The 22902-nt window shown below is 47.2% G+C and overlaps 1 protein-coding gene across 1 annotated transcript in view; it reads right to left on the bottom strand.

The window, feature by feature from the left end:
• The window catches only part of MARCO (macrophage receptor with collagenous structure), a 50350-nt gene that overhangs the window by 11209 nt on the left and 16239 nt on the right, over nt 1–22902 (bottom strand). The window contains exons 2-12 of the mRNA XM_032145576.2: nt 15072–15173; nt 14001–14222; nt 12804–12839; nt 8784–8891; nt 8659–8703; nt 5707–5751; nt 5286–5393; nt 1772–1870; nt 1625–1660; nt 1025–1123; nt 869–931 (exon numbers count right to left, since the gene is read on the bottom strand). Coding sequence (XP_032001467.1) covers nt 869–931; nt 1025–1123; nt 1625–1660; nt 1772–1870; nt 5286–5393; nt 5707–5751; nt 8659–8703; nt 8784–8891; nt 12804–12839; nt 14001–14222; nt 15072–15173 — 963 coding nt within the window. The remainder of the gene's footprint in view (nt 1–868; nt 932–1024; nt 1124–1624; nt 1661–1771; nt 1871–5285; nt 5394–5706; nt 5752–8658; nt 8704–8783; nt 8892–12803; nt 12840–14000; nt 14223–15071; nt 15174–22902) is intronic.

Raw genomic sequence — 22902 nt, 5'->3', positions numbered from 1 at the left:
ACCAGCATGACCTTCTTCTCAGGCAGAGGACAGGGGTGGAGGCAGACTGTCTACAGATGTCCTTGGCAGACATGCAGCTTTACATCACAACCCTGCCTTCCCCATAGCCCCTCCTGCCTGCTCCTGGCTTTCCAGTGTATGCAACAGTTCTCCATAGAAATACCCAATCAGAGTGTGCCCCCACCATCTGGCAACAGTCTCTATTCACTGCAATACTCTGCATGTCTGAGGGCGGGAAGGCAGGAATTGGTCTTATGCACTGTGATAGTGGTCTGGACTTTGTAGACCAAGCGAGCACACTGCGACTGGACCAGAATGGCTTATAAAGTAGACTATATCTGTACAATGGTTTACGACCTAGGCTAAATAGACATGATGGTATATAACCTAGACTCTGTTGGCTATATGGTACAAACTAGTCTTTGGCTAGTGTGGGTCAGTGCTCCCAGGCTGCCCCCCTAGGAAAATGTGGAAGAAGAGTTTTCTGGACCCTCCAGCCTGAATCCAGACTCCTGGACCCCCTCTTGGGGGTCCCAGTGAAGGGTTAGCAGGAGACAGCAGAAACATACAGCTGGGGGCAGACCAGGGAGATGGTATGGGCAAGGTGTTTGCTCTCCTCCCTGATGCTGGAGGTTTCGTCATGGCATTCAAGGCCTTTCATGAGCCCTGAGAAGAGAAAGAACAGCCCTAGGCCCTTGGGCTTAAGGGGTCCTGGCAGGGGCAACTGCCCTCCATAACCAGGAACCTCAGAGGCCAAGGCACAGAAGACCCTCTGCCTCCTCCGTGGGCCTAACAGGAGGCAGTTTTTCTCTCCATCCATTCTGCCACCCAGCAAGCCCACCTACTCACCCACCGCACCCTCTGTTACCTGTGTCCCCTTTGCTTCCTTTCAGGCCTGCAGCTCCTGGACTCCCGGGGCTCCCTGGAAGTCCTGGACAACAGACACCACAGAGGGCATAAGGGCTGGACTAGGCAGGTTTTCACACATCACTCCCTGTGCCCGCCACAGGACCCAGGACCTCACCTGCTGGCCCAGGGGAGCCAGCACTGCCAGGCTCACCCTTGGCACCTGGGTGTCCCACTGCACCAGGAGGGCCTGGAACACCCTGCAGTCCAGGTTGTCCTGAAAGGAAAGTAGTGACTGCCAGGCTTTGGTGGTTGGCAGAGGGCCCGGTTACCCCAACCCCAGGTGCTTCTGTTCTCAGCAGTGAGACATGTACCTCTTAACACCTTACAGTCCTCATGGCAGCTTTAACCCCTCTCTTTAGAAGCCGTGAGCTAGCCCTCTTAGTAGGAGGAAAATTATTCTCAGCAACTTGCTAATCTTCTCCATCTGCAGGGTCTGGGACTTATGGACTTACTAGGAGCTCTGGGTGTGACAGTCCAACTCCACCCCCTGGGTGGCAAAGTGGGGTAAAGTCTAGAGAGAAACATCAGTGAGGCCTGTTCCCCTCTCCCCCCGCTGGCTGCTCTGTTCCTCTTAGCCAGGCCAGATTCCTAAAAAACCCCAGGTGCTCTGGATAAATACTACGATGAAGCAAAAGACAGTGGAGCCAGGTCCCCAACTTCACTCTGCCAGGGACAGTGGTAGCTGGGATGATGCCCAGATTCCTGTAGTTCTTACCTTGATCTCCTTTAGCTCCAGGAAAACCAGCCAAACCTAAGATGAAAAAGAACTTTTAGGAATTTTTTTTCCATTTGGCTCAGCCAGCCAGAAAAAAAAAAAAGGAAATACCTAGAGGTCAGTGGATGTGACCACCCACCCTCTTACCTGGTGGGCCTGGTCTCCCGGAGTCACCTTTACTCCCCTGGGCTCCAGGAGGCCCCATGACCCCTGCATCTCCTTTCATGCCCATGTCCCCTTTGCTTCCTGAAAAACCAAAAAGTCTCGGTCAGGTGTGGGAGAAACTCCAATCAGGCCACCATGTCCTCCTCTGACACTTCCCATTCCACTGAAATCCCAAACCCTAAACTCCTTGAGCTCCTGCTTGGTGCCCACGAATGGAAGATATGACCGCTGCCCTCAAGGAGCACACCGCTTTGCCCCAGAGACAAGAAAGAAACTCATGAAAATTTGGTGAGGTGACCTGGTATGGCTGACAGTCAACAGAAAGCCCTGGTCCCCTTGGGAGGGAAAATAGCCCAGGCTCAACCAGCACTGTCTGGCTTGTTTTAGTGTCTGCATTTTGGCAATTATTTGAATTCACTTCAAAAATTGAAACCTGAGTATTCCGAAAAGCAGATCCCAAATGCTGAGAATAGCAACTTTGAGGCATAAGTAGAGAGAAAAACACTGCAGCAGCTCATGTTTCTGCCAGCACTTCAGACATGGGCTTTCCTGGTAACCAAGATTTCAAATTTTCCACTTATCATCAGAATTCAGAGCTCATCCTAGCCTGTCCCCTTCTGAGTCCTCTGTCGCTCCCTCCTCTCTTGCTGGTGCCTGGTGCATATCAATTGACAGAGGCTCCTCATTGGGGTAGGGCTCTGTGACTACTTTGGTTTAGGGGTGGACTGCCTGGACCTTGTCAGCCACGCAATGCAGGGTACTACTGGTAGGCTGCTGAAGTCCCACCATCAGCGGGGTGTCCATGCTCAACTCCACTCCCCTGGGGGTGGGGAGAGTGGGGCAAAGGTCTAAAGAGGAATATCTCACCTCAACCTAACTTTTTAGGCTTTCGAAAAGGCTTATTGGGAGGCAATTTTGTTAAAAGGCATTTATTGCTCCATTCTATGATTTTGATAATTCTGAAGCTGGGGAGGACTCAGGCATGACACCAGCCTTCTCTCCAGTGAATTAGAAAAGGGGAGAGAGAGCTCTGAAGAGGTGAGGAAGAAGGGAGAGCCCTGGGTCTTAGCACTGAGTGCTGTGAATTCACGAAGTGTGAGGCCCATGAATCAGACCCCTTGAGATGGCTGAATACTTGAAGGGTGGCTGCTCCTTGAGGAAGACAAAGCAATCCTAAGGAACTTGGTTACGGCTGAGGCATCCTATAACAGCTGGAGGTGCAAAAAGCAGAGGAAGCTGTTCTTGGCCGTTCAGAGTGTCCACTCTGGAGAAGGGGCCAACGGCACTGAGAACTGTTTCCCTGGAGGAATCTGTTGGTGCCTTTTTTGCTGTGGGCCAGGACCAGCAAGTTACAGCATTGCTGGGCCACATGAAGTTTCTTCAGAATGGTCTGGACCTGCCTCTGTGTTGCCATAACTTCCACTCCCCAGCAAAGGGAATGGCTTTGGGAAGAGGGGAGTATCACATCAGTCAGAGGACCACACTCTGGCTCTAGCCAAGGAAGCACAGCTGCCTGACTTCAGAACTTTCCAACTGTAGCTAAGCAGTAGAGTGAGGAAAATAGGCTTATCCCCTGGGACTTCAGGTTGGTGGCTTATCTGTCTACTAGCAGGAAGAGAATAGGTAAAATCTCAGCACTACTGGGGTCAGGTCTCCCTTGGTTTTCACAGCCCAGCCACCGGCAGTGGATTGAGCAAGCCATGGGTAAGAGAGATCTCATGATCTTGGGAGAGGAAATTTGGGAAGAGGAGGGGTGGGCCGGAGTCCTGATTTTTGAAGAACTCAAACTGCTGCCTTTCCCTTCGCCGATCATAGCGTTTCCAGGCCTGAGTCTGGGTGTGGATTCTATGCTTGCCTTTGTGGCAGTGTGGTTGGGAAGCTGCATAACTCAGACTCAGTGGGCAAAGACCTGGCTGTGACCCCTTCTCTGGGGCTGGCAGGACCACCTTGAGAAAGTCTTTGTCTCCCTTTCCCATCTATAGAGAGAACAGTGTTGTTCCAGCTTTGGAAGGATCCTCAGAGGTCAACCGCCCAAGCATCTCGCTGGTGCCAGTATCCCCTAACAGCCCAGCCTAGGAGAATTCTGCAGCCCCTCTTCCCCTCCTAGCAGTCAGCTTCCCATTAAGAGGTCAGCCCCAGGTTCTGAATCATTCTTCCTCCCTTGCCTTAGCACAATTGGTCCTCCTGAAACCTTAGTCCATTGGTCCTTATTCTTCTGCTGGGCACCACCCTGGGCAAGACCATTTTCTTTCCCACAAATGCCCTTTGAATATCTGAGGATGGCTGACACATCCCTACTAAGGGCTATCTTCTTGAGGGCGAACCTTCCCAGTTTTTTGTAGGGAATTCCATGTGCCAGGTACAGTGGTACACATCTCATATGTCTTATACTCCTGCAGTAATTCATCCTCATTAAAGGTTTGTATTATTATTAGCTCCCTTTTCTAGGAGAGTAAATTGAGGCTAAGAGAGGTTAAGTCATTTGCCGAAGGTCACACAGTGAGCCATATCAGAACCCAGGTCTGTCTGATCTTGAAACTGAAGTCCTTCCCTTTCTACCTTACAGGATAACTATTACTATTACTATTACTATTACTAGCTATCACATATTTGATGCCTATTACTAGTTATCACGTATTTAATGCCTGTCATGTGGCAGACAGCTTGAAAACATGGTCTCTAACCCTTATTACTGTCTTGTAAAATACGTCTAATTTAATTATTATTTTCATTTAATTACCATTCTTTTCTAAAAAGAGAACATTAAAGCTCAGAAGGGTGAAGTATTGCATTAGTCACACAGCGGAGCAGGTGCAGAGCAGGGATGGGAACCAAGCCTACCTGGCCCCGCAATCCTCACTCTCTGCCATTCACTGCAGAGCCTCCCCGATGTCTGCAGGAGGCTGAGAGGTGGAGAGCGTGTCATGCTCAGTCAAGTCCAGAGCCCCTAAGCCAGTGTTTCTCCGAGTATGGTGCACAGACCTTCAAGATCAGAACTGTCCAGGGCATTTGAAACAGACCCTCGAGCCCTCCCTGCATTTTAAGCAAGCACCCAAACGGCTCTTACAATATTGGCCCGTGGCTTGAGGAACACTGTTCTAGAGATAGTACCCTCAGTCAGTGGAGTATTCTGGCTGCCTGGGGCCTCCCTCCTTGAATCAATCCCCTTGCCCTTGCCAGCAGTCAGTCTGCCCTGCTTCCCAAGGTCCAGTGCAGGCCCACCCTCCTCACCCCCTTGGCTTCCTCTCTGAGCTCCTAGCACAGCCTGTGCCCCAGCTTGCCATAGTCATGCCTGGAATGACATTGTTCTCCCTCTCACATTGCATCTCTTTGCTCACCTGGAAAGAAGAGACCACGTGTGGTGCTCCAGAGATTCCCATAGACAGAGCACTGCCCTGCCCTCAGTGGGCACTGAATAGACCCAATGGCACAGAGGTCAGGCCCCAATTCCCTCAGGCCTCCTGGCAAGCACTGACACCCCCAGTATGGCCCTCACCTGGGAGGCCCAGGTCTCCTTTGTCTCCCTTAGTTCCAGTTTCCCCTTTTGGGCCAATGAGACCCCCATCGCCTTTGCTGCCCTTCTCTCCTTGGGGTCCTGGGGTGCCTGCAAAGAGAATGGCTGGTGAGGTGGGCTCCCCCTATCCTTTGGGGGACAGGCTACTAGAGGCAAAGGGGCAGGAAGCATTTGGGAGAAAAGGGAATGGGACTCCCAGGTTTCCTCTGGGGGATGTGCTAGCTCATTTCTTGGGTGGTCTTGAAGAGGTGTGACAGGACTCAAGAGAAGAGGACTGTAGGGTGGGCAGTAACTGTCAGGGGCTGGGGTGGGGCTGTGGAGAGAGGATGGGGGGTGAGGGGAGAACTGCCTCTGTGCCTCAGGCAATGCATCATTTGTCCCTAGCAGAGCAAGCACAAGTTACCAGTGGCTCCTTGCTTCCCTGGAGCACCCTGGGGTCCTTGGAGGCCTGTGAGGAAGGAAAAAAGAGCTCAGTTGCTATAGCCTGAGAATGTCTAAAATGTCTTTAATCAGCTGACATTCTAGATTCCCTTAGTTGGGCAAGGTGCCCAGAAGGAGATCTTTCTCTCTCTTTCTTTCTCTCACTCTCTCTCTCTCTCTCTCACACACACATATGCGCACGCACACACACACACAATCACACACACACAATTGCGCAAACACAACCAGCAGAGTCTCTGGCAGTTCCAGGCAGTGTTTGCTCTTGCTGTGGTTTGAAAGTATCCCTCAAAAGTTCATGTATTGGAAGCCTGGTCTTTAATGCACAGGTCCTAGTGGGGAGGTGTTTGGGTCACAAAGGCAGATCCCTTATGAAGAGATTAATCCCATCTGGCAAGTTGGAGTGAGTTCTTGCTCTTGTGAGACTAGATTAGTTACCAAGAGAGCTAGTTCCATTTCTCCACCATGTTTTGACTTAACACAAGGCCCTCACCAGAAGCTGCCAGAGATAGCTGCCCAATCTTGAACTTCTCAGCCTGCAGAATCATGAGCTAAGTAAACCTCTATTCTGTGTAAATTACCAAGCCTCAGGTATTCTGTAGTAGCAACACAAAACAGGCTAAGATAGCTCTCTTCCCAAAGGTCCAGAACAGCACCTAGGAATATGTCCTGCATGGCAGTGCAGGAAAGGCTTTAGAGTCAGGCAAGTGTGTTTGAATTGTAGCTCTGTCACTCCCCAGGCATCAGCCTTTGTGACTTTGGAAAAGTCACTTAAGTATTCTACATCTCAATTTTCTCATCTGTAAAATGGGGCTGCTAATGACTACCTGGTCGTCAGCAGATGCATAATTAGTGCTCTAAGAGAAAATTGGAATTGAGAAATGGTGATTCCCACCCACGTGGCCCAAGTATCCAAGGCTAGCATGTGGAGTACAGACTGGAGGTGCTGGGTGTTCCTGGGGCAGGGGCAGGGGCAGGGAGGGGTACGTTGGGGAGAGAAACAGTGAGAGTATGAGGGGAAATTGAGGGATCCAGGAAGCAAAGTGGAAAAGGAAGGGAAGGAGAGTAGTGTGAGGAGGTGGGTGTATATAGAGAGGCTCTAAGTGAGTTGCTGAATTACACAAGCTTTTCCTGAGGATGCCAGTGGGGCCCAAGCAGAAGGTGCAGATGGGCTCTGGACTCCACACTCTCTATGGAACTACAGCAGCCTACTTTGTGGATCTGTTTCATGTATGTGGGTTCCAGAGGATTTGGGCTGAAGAAGGGGTTGCCTGGTTTTAGTGCTAGTGATTGCACAAACCTGCTCTGAGCCCTCTGTCAGGGCTGTCAGAGTCCTAAAGAGAAGGGGAGGCCCCAGCTCTCTTCCTTCTTGAAGGAAATGACTGAGCTCCTCAGGCTTCTGGCTTCTCCCTTCAAGCCAGCCTCAGTGGCTCCACTCTGGTGAGTTTTGGGCACCCAGCCTGAGTCCCTCTCTCTTGGAGGAAAGAGGATGGAGGGACACCCACTCCCTTCTGAGTGAGCCTGTTCTGCTCAAGCCCCCACAGGCTGAGTGTGAGTGTGTGTGCATGGGGGGTGCGAATGTCTGCAAATGTGTGTGAGCATATGCATATGTGCACAAGTGTGATTGTACTTGCGCAAGTGTAAGAATGCAAATATGTACATAGATGTGTGCTCAGACACGGGTGTGCATGAGTATATGTGTGTATATGAGTGCATGTGTGTGCATGAGTATATGCGTGTATGTGAGTGCATGTGTGTGCATGAATGTGATTACGTTTGTGCGTGAGTGTAAGAATGCGAGTATGTGCACAGATGTGCCCTCAGACATGAGTGTGTGTGTGGTGTGAATGCATGTGCACACCTCTGACTGCACCATAAACCTTCCTTCTTATGGTCCGCCTATCCTCCCCGCTTAAAACCTCCTCAGAAAACCCCCTGCTGGACACAGATCAATAGGCTGTTTTGCGTCCCTTCTATTAAATTCCTTCCCAAAATCAATTTCTGGAGGATTCTCCCTCCTAACAAGTTTCCTTTCTTGTAACTGGTGGTGTTTTCTTTCTGTCTCAGCAGCCTGGTGGCTTAGAGACCTGCTTTGTTTACTCCCCACTCCCTTGTAAATCCTTTCATCTGCCCTTTGTCTAGTAAGGGTCTTAATGTCTTTGCATCTTCACATCCCAGCAGCCTCAACCCCTTGGGGAATTTGCAAGTTGGGGGTTCTAAATGAAGGGTGGAGGTGGATGGGAGCAGAGTGGAATGGAAAACCGATGTTTGGGTTTGTCCCTGGGGAGCGACAGCTCTGGGCCCCCCATTCGCTGACCGGGCCCCGTGAACCAATTTATATTAATAAGATGGCTGGGCAGAATTAGGCAACAGTCTAAAAAAAATGGAAACTAATACTTTCCAAGCAACGATCATGAGCTTTGGTTCATTGTCTCTAATCCCCCCGGCAGCCCTCTGCAGCCCTCTCATCCCCAATCACAGAAAAAGAAACTGAGGCTCAGTTTCTTTGGGAACATCAGGAAACATTCCCAAGGGCACAGAGCTATTCTAAGGTGGAGGGGCATGTGCCTGACACCAGAGTCCTTGTTGGACCAAGGAGGCCAACTTTCCGAAGTGGCACTGGTAGACTTACATTCTCACACAGAGGAACGGGTAGGAGTCACACCCACCAGCCCCGCCCAGGATGAAGGCGATCTAGCTATACCTGCCCCTGAGGGCTGCTGCCCAGCCCTACTCTGGCCACCACAAGGGGTGCTTCCCAGCCTCTCAGCCTCTCTGGGGTCTCCTACCAGGCCTCCGTTCACCTAGATACTCCTCGGAGGTCCAGACTCTGGAGGGAGGCTGTGTCTGCAGCCCGTGGCAGTCACTCTGAGAAGCTTGCTGTGTATTTCTGGGTACATACCCAGCACCTACTCACCCGCCTCTCCCTTGACTCCCGGTGGGCCTTGGGGTCCCGGAGGACCTGGAAGGGAAAGGGAATTCAGAGTTAAGCCAAAGAAGGAGGAGGAAAATGATTAAGGGTCAAGAGACAAAGACCTGTACCTATTGCTCCATCTCGTCCCGCAGCCCCCTTGGCTCCCTTCTCAGCAGGTGGCCCTGGTGGGCCAGGGGCACCAGGCATGCCCATGGCCCCCTTGTGACCTTGAAGACCTGAGGAAGAGGAACAGAGACACTAATGAGTCAGCCAACAGGATGGGGTAACAACGCCATGCAATCACTCACATGGTGATTCATTCAACAAACGTTCACTGAACATGGGGATGAGCCAACTGTGTGGAAAGAAGGAAAGAAGACAGAGCTCCTCCTGCAAGAAACCCATGGCCTAGAAAGCAAAAAACAGACACTGAGTCACAGTCCTAGGTGCAGAGGTTAGCCCTGCCCCTTTAGCTGGGTGACCTTGTGCAAGTTACGTCATCATTTTGAGCCTCAGCTCCCTCATCAGTAAGATGGAATTAGTGTACTAATTACACAGGGATGTCCTCAGGTTACCACGTGGGGACCATCATGGAAAACACACAAGGCAAGCTCTGGATAAATGGAGCCTATAATTTCTACAGCTCACATGATTCTCTACCATTTCCAAGGACCGCTTTGCAGATGGAGTTTCACTGGAATCTCGCAACAACCGGAGGGGGCACACAGGGCTCCTCGTCCCCATCGCCAAGGAGGGCAGTGATGTTCTGAGATGCCCAGGTCTTGCCTGAGGTCTCACCTTTAGAGTGTGGCCACAGATTCCAGGTCTCTCAAGGGCAAAGCTTGCACCATTGCCAAAGCACTGTGGCAGTGAAGCCTGTGATGTGCTTTCTATTTCAAAGTAGAATCCCATCCAGTGTGTGGATGTCCTATCATTTTATATATACAAGGCTGGAAGGATGGAGATCCAACTGGGGACTAGAACCTCTCACTTCAGCATGGGATCCCTTTTGGATGAGTCTCTGGAGAGAGAATTGTTTCAGAGTTTGACATCTGCTTCCACTGATGAGCAGCGTGACCTGGATAGGGGTCTTCACTTGGCCTAGCCCTGGTTTCTTGCTCTGTATATGAGAATAGCACATCCACCCTACAGGGTCTTCGAGAGGACTGCAGAGACCATGGCGCATGGAAGAAACCCAGTGAAAGGGGGTGAAAGGGGCTTTTACTGTTGGCCAAAGGGAAGGGACAAGAACCTCAGAGACCCCACGATGCCAGAGATAAGACCCCTCCCCTGCAGAGCTGTCCCTCCTCCTGGGTGATCAAAGCTGGAGGTTTCTGCCTCTGGCACTTCTGAGGGAAAGTGCCCCACCATTCCCAGGCTAGAAGGGGATTTTCAGGGTAAGTCCCTAGGATCCTGTGCCCATTAGTGTCAGAATCTGTGCCATCCCATCTCAGGCAGAGCAGTGCAAGCTGTTCCGGCTCCACTGTGGTGGCCTGGTCCTCTGGGGGCAGGGATAGGGATAGGGCTCAGGCTCAGGACCCTAATTCAGCTTCTCCAAACCTGCCTGCACCATCTTAAGTGAGCTGATGTCCCTCTGAACCCCAACAGCTGCTTGGGGTTAGTGTGAGCAGTCAACAAAGCATAAAGCAAAGTGCCTTGTGCTTATCTAGGGGCGTCCTCAGGGCCTGCCTCATCCTTGCCCCTCCATAGCCTCATCTCCCAGCACCATCCCCTTGCTCTTGTGCTTCAGACACATGAACCTTCTTTCTCTGTGGTCTTTGACTCACCAAGCTCCCTCCTGCCCCAAGGGCCTTTGCACGCATGGCTCTCTCTGCCTTGCCTGCAGACAGCTCAGGCCAGCTCTCTGCCTTCTTACCCAGGGAACTGCCCCATCCTTTCAGAGCAGTGGCCAGGGCTGTGACTGCATCAGGCTCCAAATTGGTTGCCTCCTAAACAGGAAGGCTCACGAGGGCAGGGCCTTATCTGTCTTCTTCATGTCTGGATCCCCAATGCCTATGCGACTTCTCATCCTCATGGAACTTTCAATAGATATTTGTTGGGAGGAAGGAAAGAAGTCCAGGATAGATAGGAGAGAGAAACAGAGAGGCAAGTGGGTTTTGCAATCCCCTTCCCTGCAGCTTGGCTGAGGAGCAGTTCCCCTGACTGTTCCAGGCAGCCTGCATGGGAAGGCAGTCCCACAGGCAGGCTACCTCTAGCGAGACCATGACTTCTGGGTTCCACACCCAGCCCTCCTCCCCCACCCACCTATTTGTCTCTGGAGCCTTTTCAGCAAAGGAACCTCTGGGAAGTCCTGACCAGGCAAGGCAAGCCATGGGGAAGGGGAGAGAACACAGCCTCCCTGGGTGGGAAAGGGCGATGCGCGGGGAATCTGGAGAGGCAAGTGGTGCCCGAGGAGGAGCGGAGACTTCTATAGCCCCAGCTGCTGGAAGAAGTTCTGGGCACAAAAAGAAAGAGTGGGAAGAGAGAGAGAGAGAGAAGTCAGAGACAGAGAGAGACTGAGAAAGACATGGACAGTGAGAGTTGGAGATTTTCTCTATGTACATACATCTATATTCAGAGAGAGAGAGAGAGGGAGACATGGAGAGAGAGAGTTGGAGTTTTTCTGTATGTACATACATCTATATTCAGAGAGACAGAGAGAGACATGGAGAGAGAGAGGTGGAGTTTTTCTCTGTGTACATACATCTATATTCATACAGAGAGAGAGAGAGAGAGCCAGAGAGAGCCGTGTTCTGTGCTCTGGGGTGAGGTGGGCAGCACTGTGCCTAGGGCAGGTGACAGGCAGATTTTGAAGTTTGTACTGAACCCATCGGGTTAAGAAGAAGTTTAAGCATTGATTCTGTCAGCAAAAGCAATTGAAATTGTTGAAACTGCCCCTCCTTGAAGGAGAGGAGCCAGCATTCATCAGGCTGGAGGCTCTCCTAGCATTAGCATTTAGTTTTCTCGAGAATAACAGAATAACAACCATAATAACAGTAGCAAATAACAGTCATAATAATAACGAAGACAAGAACATCATTGAGTACTTGCTGTCTGCTGGACACTGGACTAAGAGGTTTACATTTATTGTTTTATCCTTACACCGATCCTAGGAGGTCCTACCGTTATCTCCATCTTACGGGGGAGGACATAGAGCTCAGAAACGTGAGGTGATTTGCTCAAGTCCACCCAGTTTACGGGGCAGATCCAGGGTTTTCTGTAGGTCCACCAGTCTCCCAAGTCCCTGCTTCCATCACTTCGCAAGGCTGCCTCAAAACCCTCGCTGGCCAATGGTGTGATCTGGGCCGTCCTTGAAATATTATGGGACCAAAAGATTCTGTCCCAGAAATGGCATGTATATTTATCCTCAGGGGGAAATTTCAACCACTCAGCTGATGAAGTGGAACAGGGCTGTGAGTGAAGCGTGTGTGTAACACAACACATGTGGGTTGAGGAAGGAAGAAAAGGCAAACAAGCCATAGCCTTGTCCTCAGAGAGCACGTGCCATTGTCAGACAGCTTTTGCACTCCCTTGAGTCCTACAGCAACTCTGTGAGGCGTGTCAGATTATCTCCACTGCTTCCTACACAGGTGAGTGGCTGAGGCTCCAGAAAACGTCAGTAACTGACCCAGAGTCACACAGCCAGTAAGCCCCAGACCCAGGATTAGAACTCAGATCAGCCTGACTGCACAGCCTGTGCCTCCATGACACCTGCCTCCCATCATTACTGCCCTGTAGGAGAGAGGAGTCAGACACCATGGAAATGAGCACAGCGCCTCTGGTGGGAAGTGCTATGTATGTGGTAGGTAAGAGTCACCTAGAAGGAGTGCTTACGGGAGACCAGGAGAGAGGCTGCCCTGGCAGCCGGGATGATGCCTGGCCAGGCCTGGGAAGGTAGCTAGATTTGGATGGGGGGGTGGAGAGAGGAAGCCTCTTTAGGTAAGAAGAGGGATGACAGCCCAGGGTCTGGGAGTCCAATTAAGGTCTGGGAACAGAGAGGAGACCCAACTGAAGACAAAGGAGGCTGTGGGGACAGGGGAAGGTAAGCTGGGGTCAGATGTCCAGACCCAGAATGGCACAGGCCAAGGGGCCCTTTTGGGGAGGTTTTGGGGAAAGATCAGGGTGGGTCTGAGTGGAAATGAACCTACCTGGGGCGCCTTTTTCACCTTTGATTCCAAACATCCCTGCAAGGGAAAGAGAGTGAGCTGCAGCTGAGCTGTGGGGTACCCTTGGCCCTAGCCCCAACTGAGAGTGCCCAGGCTCTGCAGTGGGAGGGTAAGCCCTCCCGTGTGGCGCTCCCATCAGACTGTGGGGGTTTGGACAACAGGAGCCAAACACCTGGCTGTTTTTTGGGAAAGAGTCCTTGGAAAGAGCCAGATGCTTAGCTGCAACTAGCCGATTGTACCGCGAGACCCGTAGATCCCTGGGAGCCTGGGAGGTGGGGAAAGGAGGTTGCTTCAAACCAGCCTGAGGAGGTGGAACCCCTTCGTATTGGTCAAAATGAGCTCCTTCACATTTCAAGGAAGGAAGAGACACTCCCACGGTGTCTGAGTGTCTGAACCTGGACTCCATCCACCTGCCCACAGCTATTGCCCTTCCTCACACCCTCACTCAGCCTTCATCGTTTCTCCCTGGGGAGGCCACAGCCTCTGGAGGGATTTGCCTCCTGGGTCCTGTGCTGGGTGTATCCCTTGGTCACAGGACCCAGCCATGGGATCACCCTCCTAAGCCTCAGCTCACACGGGGCCCAGAGCAAGGAACCCTGCTGGGGCTGGAGCTCTGTGTCACAGGGTAAACCCTACAACAGTTGGGCCACACCAACAGCTGGTTTTGCTGAAACTGTCTGGGGGCGAGGCTCTTCCCATTTTGGGGCAGCCTGAGAGAGGAGAGGGTGCAGCTGCAAAGCCCTGAGAGCACCGAGGGAAGGGGCACCCCTGGGGTTTTCACCCTTGGCTCAGTTTTCCCCAGCCTGCAGCCCTACCACCCAAGTCCCCACATTTCCCCCAGCAGGTCCGGGTGTCCTCCTCCCCACAAAGTCCCCACATTGTCTGAACTAGTTTGGTGCCTTCAGGTGCTCTCTCCCCAACCTCATGTCAGTGTAAGTCAGCTGTGGGGGAGTGGTCCAGGGAACCACCCCAGGCTCTGTGTTTTACCCTCCCTCCCAGACATTCTGGATCCATGTGGGGACTCTGGGTTCAGACTTGGCATTGAGCTGGTTGCTCTAAGTCCCTGGCTCTGGGAGGTCACACTTTGCTTGGACAGGGCCCTTAATTTCCTGGTTCCTGATCCTGCTGTCTCCCAGACCTCTGTTGAGAAGTCCCAACCCAGAGGGGAGGAGGCCAAACCTGGGTTCTGAGTGAAGTTGTCTACCCGCTGCAGCAAGTGTTCGTGGCTGACACGGACCCAGGCGAGTTGGGCCTGCAGGACTTGCAGCCTCGATGCACCCTGAGCCAGGTGTTCTCCAGGGTGTGTTGACTGCAGCAAGGAGGACAGGCTGTCCTCAGCCGCCAGAGTGTCGTTGAGGAAATACATCTCCAGGACCCGGAGCCGCGCCTGCAGATTCAGAACTGGGCCCCACCCCACAGCATTCTTTTAGGGACTGAGGCATTTGAGCATATCCCTGACATTCGTGTGTCATGTGTGCATAACTTCTATGGGCCCTGAATTTGTAAATACAAATTCCACACACTGTCAGGACCTAGCGTGAGCACACAGCCTTTTCTACATCTTGACTATGTGCGCTCCACACTCAGGCATGATACTGCACAAACACAAAACATTTCTGCGTGGCCTAAAGCTGTGCCTACTGCATCCACAATCAATCTCCAACCTTCAGGCAGTTAAGACCTTCCTGCATGCTCTGGGTGTAGATGCATGACAGCTAACATGCTGGTCTGACCTAAATATGTGCAAGCAGCATTCGTGTGTGATCTTAATACACACACGACGTGTTTATGACAACTGCTCATTCAGCGTTCTTGAGTGACTTCAGTGTCTGCTCATGGAATGACTTCATGACTTTAACCTTTAGATTGGGAATACTTCAAAAGTAAAATCATGTTCAAATGGACACTTGGATCAGCAAAGCCCTTCCCACTCAGAGGCTGGGAGTCTTAGATGTCAGATGTGTGTGTCATACCCTGTGTGAAATTATTGTGTCTTTCACTGCTTAGACACATAGGCTCACAAGTGCATTCTCAATGTCTCTCTGTCCCTCTCTCATGCACACATACACACAACATACACTGCCTTCTTCACTCTTCTCATCACTGTGGCTGCCAGGGGCTGAGACCCTCTCCCAGCAGATGGGAGCAGTGGTCCAAGGCTCTCCATCAACCTGTGCCCTTCATCTGAGGGGCCCAACTGGGTCACCCCACTCCCCCAGGAGGGACTACACAGGACCAAGCCTGCTTTACCTTGGACCACCAGCAGCCCAGCGCCAGCGGTGAGCAGGATCAGGTAGATGACCACCACAGCCAGGGAAAAGTTCACCCCATTTCTCCTCTTGGGCTTTGGATCTGAAATACAAGCCAGGAGGAAGGTGGCTGCTGCAGAGAACACAGCACAGGGAGTCCCCACCTGCCCCAGGCCCTACTCCATGTGAGCAGGGGGCACCCTGTGAGGTCAGCTGGGAAAGACACCAAAAGCTCATGACCCCCAAATCATCCCCCTGATCCTCCTTCTTGCCACAAAGCAAAAATTGCCACTGTTGGTTACTCATCTGTGTGGCTGGGCAAATAAACATCTGTGCCATATATCATTTGCTGGAAAAGGTGTCTTATCAACCTTGTTCACCGGTGAAGCCCCAGCATGGTGCCTGGCTCTGCTGGGTTCTCAATCTATGTTTGTGGAATAAATTATGAATTAATGTGTTTAAATTTCAAAACTCTGAGAGGAGGAGGGTTGTTCCCATTTTTTTTTTTTTTTGAGAGTTCCCATTTAGCAAACAAGTAGTGAGGCTTGGAGAAATTAAATAACTTATTAGGTTATAAGAAGCAGATCTGGAATTCATGTCTAGCTCTTTTTTTTTTCTTAAGATTTGTAAATTATAAAAGTAAAACACGCTTGATATATTTTATCAAATAATGTACAGGACCCAACAAGGATTAATAATCGTCCCTCAACCCCCTAAGGTCCTAACCCAATGAGATAAGCTCTATTAGCACTCTGGGGTGTGGTCTTCCTCCCATCCCTCCTGCCCAGAAATCCTACAAACCCATATAGTCTGAGAAAGCCTTTTTTTCTTTTAATCTTACAAACGATATCATAGTACATAAAATACCACACATTGCTTTTTACAATGAAAGATTTTCATGGACATTTTCCTAGTTTTCCTTGTAGAGAGAGATTGGCTGCCTGATATTCCTTAGAGACAAAAGCCACAGTTCATGCTAACATTTCCCTTTTGATGAGCTGTTTCCAGTTCGTGACATTACAAAAGAGGCTGTAATAGTTCTTGCCTGGAAGTCCTGACTCTAGTCTTTCGTCAGCTGTTACTCCGTCTTGTTTAAGGGTATTAAAGGGAGGGCCCTAGACTGCAGAAGGCCCTGCAGTTCCTTCCATTCACATTAAATGAGCACCTATTCCACACAAGACATTTACCAACATCATCTCTAACCATTGCAGCAACCCTGCAAGGTCGGCATGGTTACGCTCCTTTACAGAGGAGAGAGCTGGGGTTAAAAAGTTAAGGTGGCAGGTGACACAGCGGGCATGTGACCCCAGGTTGGTCTAGCTTCAAGGCCTGAGCTTGCCTCACTAGCCTGCACTGACCACTGCCCCTGGGAAAGATCCAGTTGAAATGGGCCCCAAGGGCACATCTGAAAGAGAAACAGATAATAATGAAGCAGCCTAAGGGAATGTGTGCCCAAGCATGTTTGCTTTTGTGATGGGGCAGGTGGGTTTTAACTACTGTGACAGATGCACTTAAACCCCAGATCTTTTCCTATCACCTGCAGCTCCTGTGTTTACCCTGCTGATATTCCTTCCAACCCCTGCACAGCAGGAACCCCTGCTTGAGAATTGCCCAGATGAACAATGGTCTAGGGGTAGCTCTGGCAGCACAGAGAGGAGTGGTTTTGTTGGTGGGTTGGTTGTTTAGCTAGTGGTACTCGAGTATACTCAGTTTAGCATGGAGTGCCCCATCTCCTCTGCACCCTACCCCCCAGCATCCAGGCTCACATAGCAACCTGAGTAAGCCCCACAACACATAACCTGGCCAAGTCATTCCCTGCTCTCAGCCCTTCAGTGGGGGACTCACTGCCCCAACCTGGCACCTGAAACCCCTCTGGCCAGCTCTCCTGTGGCTGCACTTCCATGTCACACCTTAACATGGATCCTGACCAATGGCCAGGCCAGATGACAATTGGTGGCATTCTTCTGACTTGGGGCAATGTATGTCCCCTGAGTACTGGCTCTCCTCCTTCCCTTTCACAAGACTAATTTCTGCTCATCCTTTGGAAGTTCAGTAGAGCCCTTCCTGCTTCAGGACACCTTCTCTGGTTCCTCTCGGCTGGGTGGAATCCCCCTTGGCTCTCCCACATCACTCTTTCTCTCTGCCATTGCACTGATTACCCTGGATTGTGTATATTTACGTCTCTCTCTCCCTAAATGGCCTGGAAGCTCTTTGAGCTGTATTCCAGCACCAACATGGTATTTGGCAAACAATATGCTGGGAAGATGATGACTGAATAGATGAAAGAATGAGTGGCTGCAGAGGTTTGGATGCTGAACATGTATGGAGTTTAGAAGTGTTGAAAGAACATCAGGAATGCAACTCAGGGCCTCGAGATACATGCAACCTTAATGATGAAGATGATTAACACACAAGGGGAGCCTCACATTTAACACAAGGTGGTGGATGGCAAATTGGCAAATACAGTGTCAGGGACAGCACTGTTTTTGGACAGTGCTAAATTTTATGAAATATAACATCATGGAAATGGAAAGGTAAATTGTGCTTCAGAGACACAGGTATTACGGAGGTCAGAGGTTGGAGCATGCATGGAAAATACAGATATTTTAAAACCATATGGTCAGAGCGTGGTGGAAGGCACGTGAGTAAGGATACAATGAGGAAAAATAAGGTGTGGTAATACTGTGACAATAGTTCATGGATAGCCATCCAGGCCCAGAATACTTTTTAAATTCAGAGCTACCACCTGGCATAGAGGCAAAGTATTTTAGAAACTGGGAATGTTGAACCTGTAGGCCTATATAACTCACTCTGTACAAAATGGAGGGTCTGATGAAGTCTTTAGCCTCTACACTGTTCATTTCATCTCTTAGAGGTAGAAGAAACTATAAAGAAAACATCTATTCTGGATCAGGTTTGACCAAAGAGGAAGAGCTGCTTGACATGAGAGGATAAAAACAGCTGCTAGTCAATAAAAATGGGCTTCCCTGGAGTAAACCTTGGTGAGTATGGGCAAGGATTTTAGGCATGCAGGTTTCAGAAATTTGACAGCTCTATTGTCTGACCCACAGTGAAAACATGGCTCCAGAGGGAAATAAAAATAATGTTTCAAGTCTGTAAAAGATCCCAATGAAGAAAAAAAGCCTGCACATAAATTCTAGTCTTTCCAGGTCTGCCACCTGCTGGGGTAGCAGGTAGTGCTGGTAGGGTGTCCTCCTCCCATGCTATAACACTAGTGGACATTGAGCAGAAGTCCCCACTCTACCCTAGCATTGGGCTGTCTGGTGAGCAGACCCAGAGAAGTGATGTCTTCCCTTTGGGCCTGATGTATCTCACTTCCTACCTGATAGCACCAGGCAGTACTGGAACGTGCCTTCTGCCCTGCAGGAAAGACCAGCAGGGGACCAGCAAGAACACTAATGGCACCAGGTAAACAAAGTGGACCAAAATAACACGGACAGGCCTCTGAAAACTAAATTGTCATTGTACCATAGCCCACACAAGTAGGCCAGAACCTACATAATAAACCTAAACTGTGTGACTGTGTGACTGTCTACTGAAATAGAAGTTTTAAATAGGACCCAGAATCTCCTAACATACTATACAAAACATCTATTATATAATGGAAAATCACTCGTCATACCAAGAATAGAGAAAATCACAACTCAGATGAGAGAAGACAATCAAGAGATACCAGCATTGAGATGACGCAGATGTTAAAACTATTCCACAAGAATGTTAAAGCAGCTGTAACAAAATGCCTTAGTGAGCAATTAAAACTATTCTTGAGATAAATTTTTTAAAAGCTCACCAAAAAAGTATAACATATAAAAAAAGAAGCAAATGGAAACTATTGAACTAAAAAATACCAATTAAAGAAAAAAGACTCAGTAGATGAGCTGAATAGTGTAATAGATGTGACAGAGGAAAGAATCAGTTAACTCAGTGATAGAACAATAGAAATTACACATCTTAAAAATAGAAAATCAGCTGGGAAAACAAACAAACAAACAAACATGAACAGAGCCTCAGAGACCTGTGGGCCAGTAACAAAACATCTAAAATTCATATCATTTAATTCCTAGAAAAAGTGTGAGGCTTAAAAAATATTCAAAGAAATAATGGCTAAAAATTCCCCGAATTTTGTGGAAGATCTAAACCTGCAGATTAAAGAAACTGTCAAAATCCCAAACACGATAAACTCAAAGAAATCCATATCAAGACACTTCATAACTAAAAAATTGAAAACGTAAAAAGGCAGAGAAAATTAAACATCTGAAGAAAAAGGAAAAATCTAGAAAGCAGCCAGAGACAAATGGCACATTACTTATAAAGGAATATATATTTTTTTGAGATGGTGTCTCACTCTGTTGCCCAGGCTGGAGTGTACTGGCATGATCTCTGCTCACTTCAACCTCCATCTCCTGGGTTCAAGTGATTCTTGTGCCTCAGCCTCCCACGTAGTTGTGATTACAGGTGCACACCACCACACCCGGCTAATTTTTATATTTTTAGTAGAGACAGGGTTTCACTATGATGTCCAGGCTGGTCTTGAATTCCTGACCTCAAGAGATCCACCCACCTCAGCCTCCCAAAATGCTGGGATTACAGGCATCAGCCACTGTGCCTGGCCAGGAATACCAATTTGAATGACAGAAAATTTCTCATCAGAAACTATGGAGAGCAGTTGTAAGTGGTACAGCTTATTCTGTGTTCTGAAAAAGAAGAATTGTCAACCAGGAATTATATTGCCAATAAAAATACACTGCAGGAATGGACAAGAAACAAAGACACTCTCAGAGGAAGAGAAAGGAAGAGAATCTTTTGCTGGCAGAACTAACTTTAAAGAATGACTAGAGGAAGTTCCCCTAACAGAAAGGAAATGATATAGTAAACTAGAATTTCAAAAAAGAAAGAATAATAGAACAAGTAAAAATAGGGATATATACTACAACATCCTTCTCCTCATGAGTTTTAAAAATCACATTTGATTTTTAACCCAAAAATTATACCATCTGATGTGGTGTTCAGTGAATGTAATGGAAATATGACAATTATATTTAAAAAGTGGAGAAGGCTAAAGAACATAAATGAAAGTAAGATTTCTACACTTGACTCAAAATGGTAAAATGTTGATATGTTCTGTATATATATTGCAATAGCCAGGTTATGATAAGTTCCATATATATATTGCAATAAGTAGAGAAACACTATAAATAAATCAAAATAGAATTCTAAAAATTGTTCGAATAATCCACAGGAAGGCAAGAAAAGAGAAATACGTGAATGGGAAACAAAGAAAAAACAGAAAACACACAATAAGATGGCTGATTTAAGCCCTGACATATCAATAATTAGTTTTGGTATAAATGGTCTAAATCAGAGGACAGATACTGCCAAACTATATTAAAAAACATAATCCAACTATGTGCTATAAATAAGAAATCAAACAATAGAACTTCAAAATACATGAAGCAAAAATTGACTTAACTGAAAAAAGAAATAGACAATACATAATTATAATTAAGACTTTAACACCTACTTTCAGCAATTGATAGAAACTCTGCAAAGTTACAGAAGAACTAAACACTACACGACTGACTGATAGTATCTAATGAACACACAGAATACTCCAGGTAGCAACAGCAGAATGTACATCCTTTTCAAGGACTCATGGAACATTCACCAAAATAGACCATATCCTAGGTCATAAAACAAATTTCAACAAAATGAAAAAAAAACCAAGGTCATACAGAATGTGTTATTTGCTGATAATGCAATAAAAATAAAAATCAACAATGGATAGGCAACAGGAAAATCTCCAAACATTTGGAACATTTAAAAAAAGGACTTCTATATAATGCATGGGTCATTAAGAAAGTATCAAAAAAAATTTAAAAATAGAAATGAAAGGAAATGAAAATACAATATATTAAAATTTATGGGATAAAACAAAAGCAGCTCTGAAAAGACAATTTATAGCACGAACTGCTTACACCAAAAATAAAAAAGGCCTCCAATCAACACACTAAGTTTTTTCCTCAAGAAATTAGAAAAGAACAAAATAATTCCTAATCACCAGAAAAGGAAATAATTAAGATAAGAATATAAATAAATAAAATTTAAAATAGGAATATAGAGAAAAATCAATGAAACAAAAGCTAGCTCTTTGAACAAAGTCAATAAATTTGACAAATCTCTAGCAAGACTGACAAAAATAAAAATGAAAGAAGACACAGATAGCCAATGTCAGAAATGAAACAGGTGCTATTACTACAGATCCTGCAGCCATTAAAAAGGAAATAAGAAAATACTATCACTAACTTTATGCTCACAATTTAAAGGAAATGGGCTAGTTCCTGAAAAGCCACAAACTACCAAAACTCAGCAAAGGTGAAATAGATAATCTGAATATCTATAATCGTTAAATAAATCTAAATTTTAATTTAAAAGCTCTCAGAAAAGAAATATTCAGGCCCAGATAGTTTTACTAGCATATCCTAATAAACATTTAAAGAACAGTTGGCATCAATTTTACACAACCTCTTATAGAAAAGGAAGAAACACTTTCTAACTCATTTTATGAGGTCAGAATGATCCTAATACAAAAATCAAAGATAGTCCAATAAAAACAAACAAACAAACAAAACTATCTGATGAACTTTGACACAAAAATCTTCAGTAAAAGACAAGCAGAGAACAAAATCGTGAATGGACTTCCATTCACAATTGCTACAAAGAGAATAAAATACCTAGGAATACAGCTAATAGAGGACGTGAAGGACCTCTTCAAGGAGAACTACAAACTGCTGCTCAAGGAAATCAGAGAGGACATGAACAAATGGAAAAATATTTCATACTCATAAATAGGAAGAATCAATATCATGAAAATGACCATACTGCCCAAAGTAATTTATAGATTCAATGCATTTCCCATTAAACTACCATTGAAATTCTTCACAGAATTAGAAGAAACTATCTTAAAATTATACGGAACCAAAAAAGAGCTTGTATATCCAAGAAAATCCTAAGCAAGAAGAACAGAGCTGGAGGCATCACACTACCAGACTTCAAGTCTACAGTAAACAAAACAGCATAGTACTGGTACAAAAACAGACACATAGACTAATGGAACAGAATAGAGAACTCAGAAATAAGACCACACATCTACAACCATCTGATCTTCAACAAACCTGACAAAAACAAGCAATGGGGAAAGGATCTCCTATTCAATAAATGGTGCTGGGAAAACTGGCTAGCCATATGCAGAAAACTGAAACTGGATCCCTTTCTTACACCTTATACAAAAATTAACTCAAGATGGATTAAAGACTTAAATGTAAAACCCAAAACTATAAAAAGCCTAGAAGAAAATCTAGGCAATATCATTCAGGAGATAGGTATGGGCAAAGATTTCATGAGGAAATTGCCAAAAGCAACTGCAATGAAAGCAAAAATTGACAAATGGGATCTAATTAAACTAAAGAACTTTTGCACAGCAAAAGAAACTATCATCAGAGTGAACAGGCAACCTACAGAGTGGGAGAAAATTTTTGCAATCTATCCATCTGACAAAGGTCTAATATTCAGAATCTACAAGGAACTTGAACAAATTTACAAGAAAAAAGAAACCTCATTAAAAAGTGAATAAGGGACATGAACTGACACTTCTCAAAAGAAGACATTCATGTAGCCAACATATATAAGAAAAGAAAATTTAACATCACTGATAATTAGAGAAATGAAAATCAAAACTACAATGAGATACCATCTCACATCAGTCAGAATGGGGATTATTAAAAAGTCAAGAAACAACAGATGCTGATGAGGTT

Source organism: Hylobates moloch, unplaced genomic scaffold (genome assembly GCF_009828535.3).
Source record: "Hylobates moloch isolate HMO894 unplaced genomic scaffold, HMol_V3 SCAFFOLD_24, whole genome shotgun sequence".
Lineage (NCBI taxonomy): Eukaryota > Metazoa > Chordata > Mammalia > Primates > Hylobatidae > Hylobates > Hylobates moloch.
The sequence above is the reverse complement of the archived record's forward strand: the minus strand, read 5'-3'. Positions and strand labels throughout refer to the sequence as shown.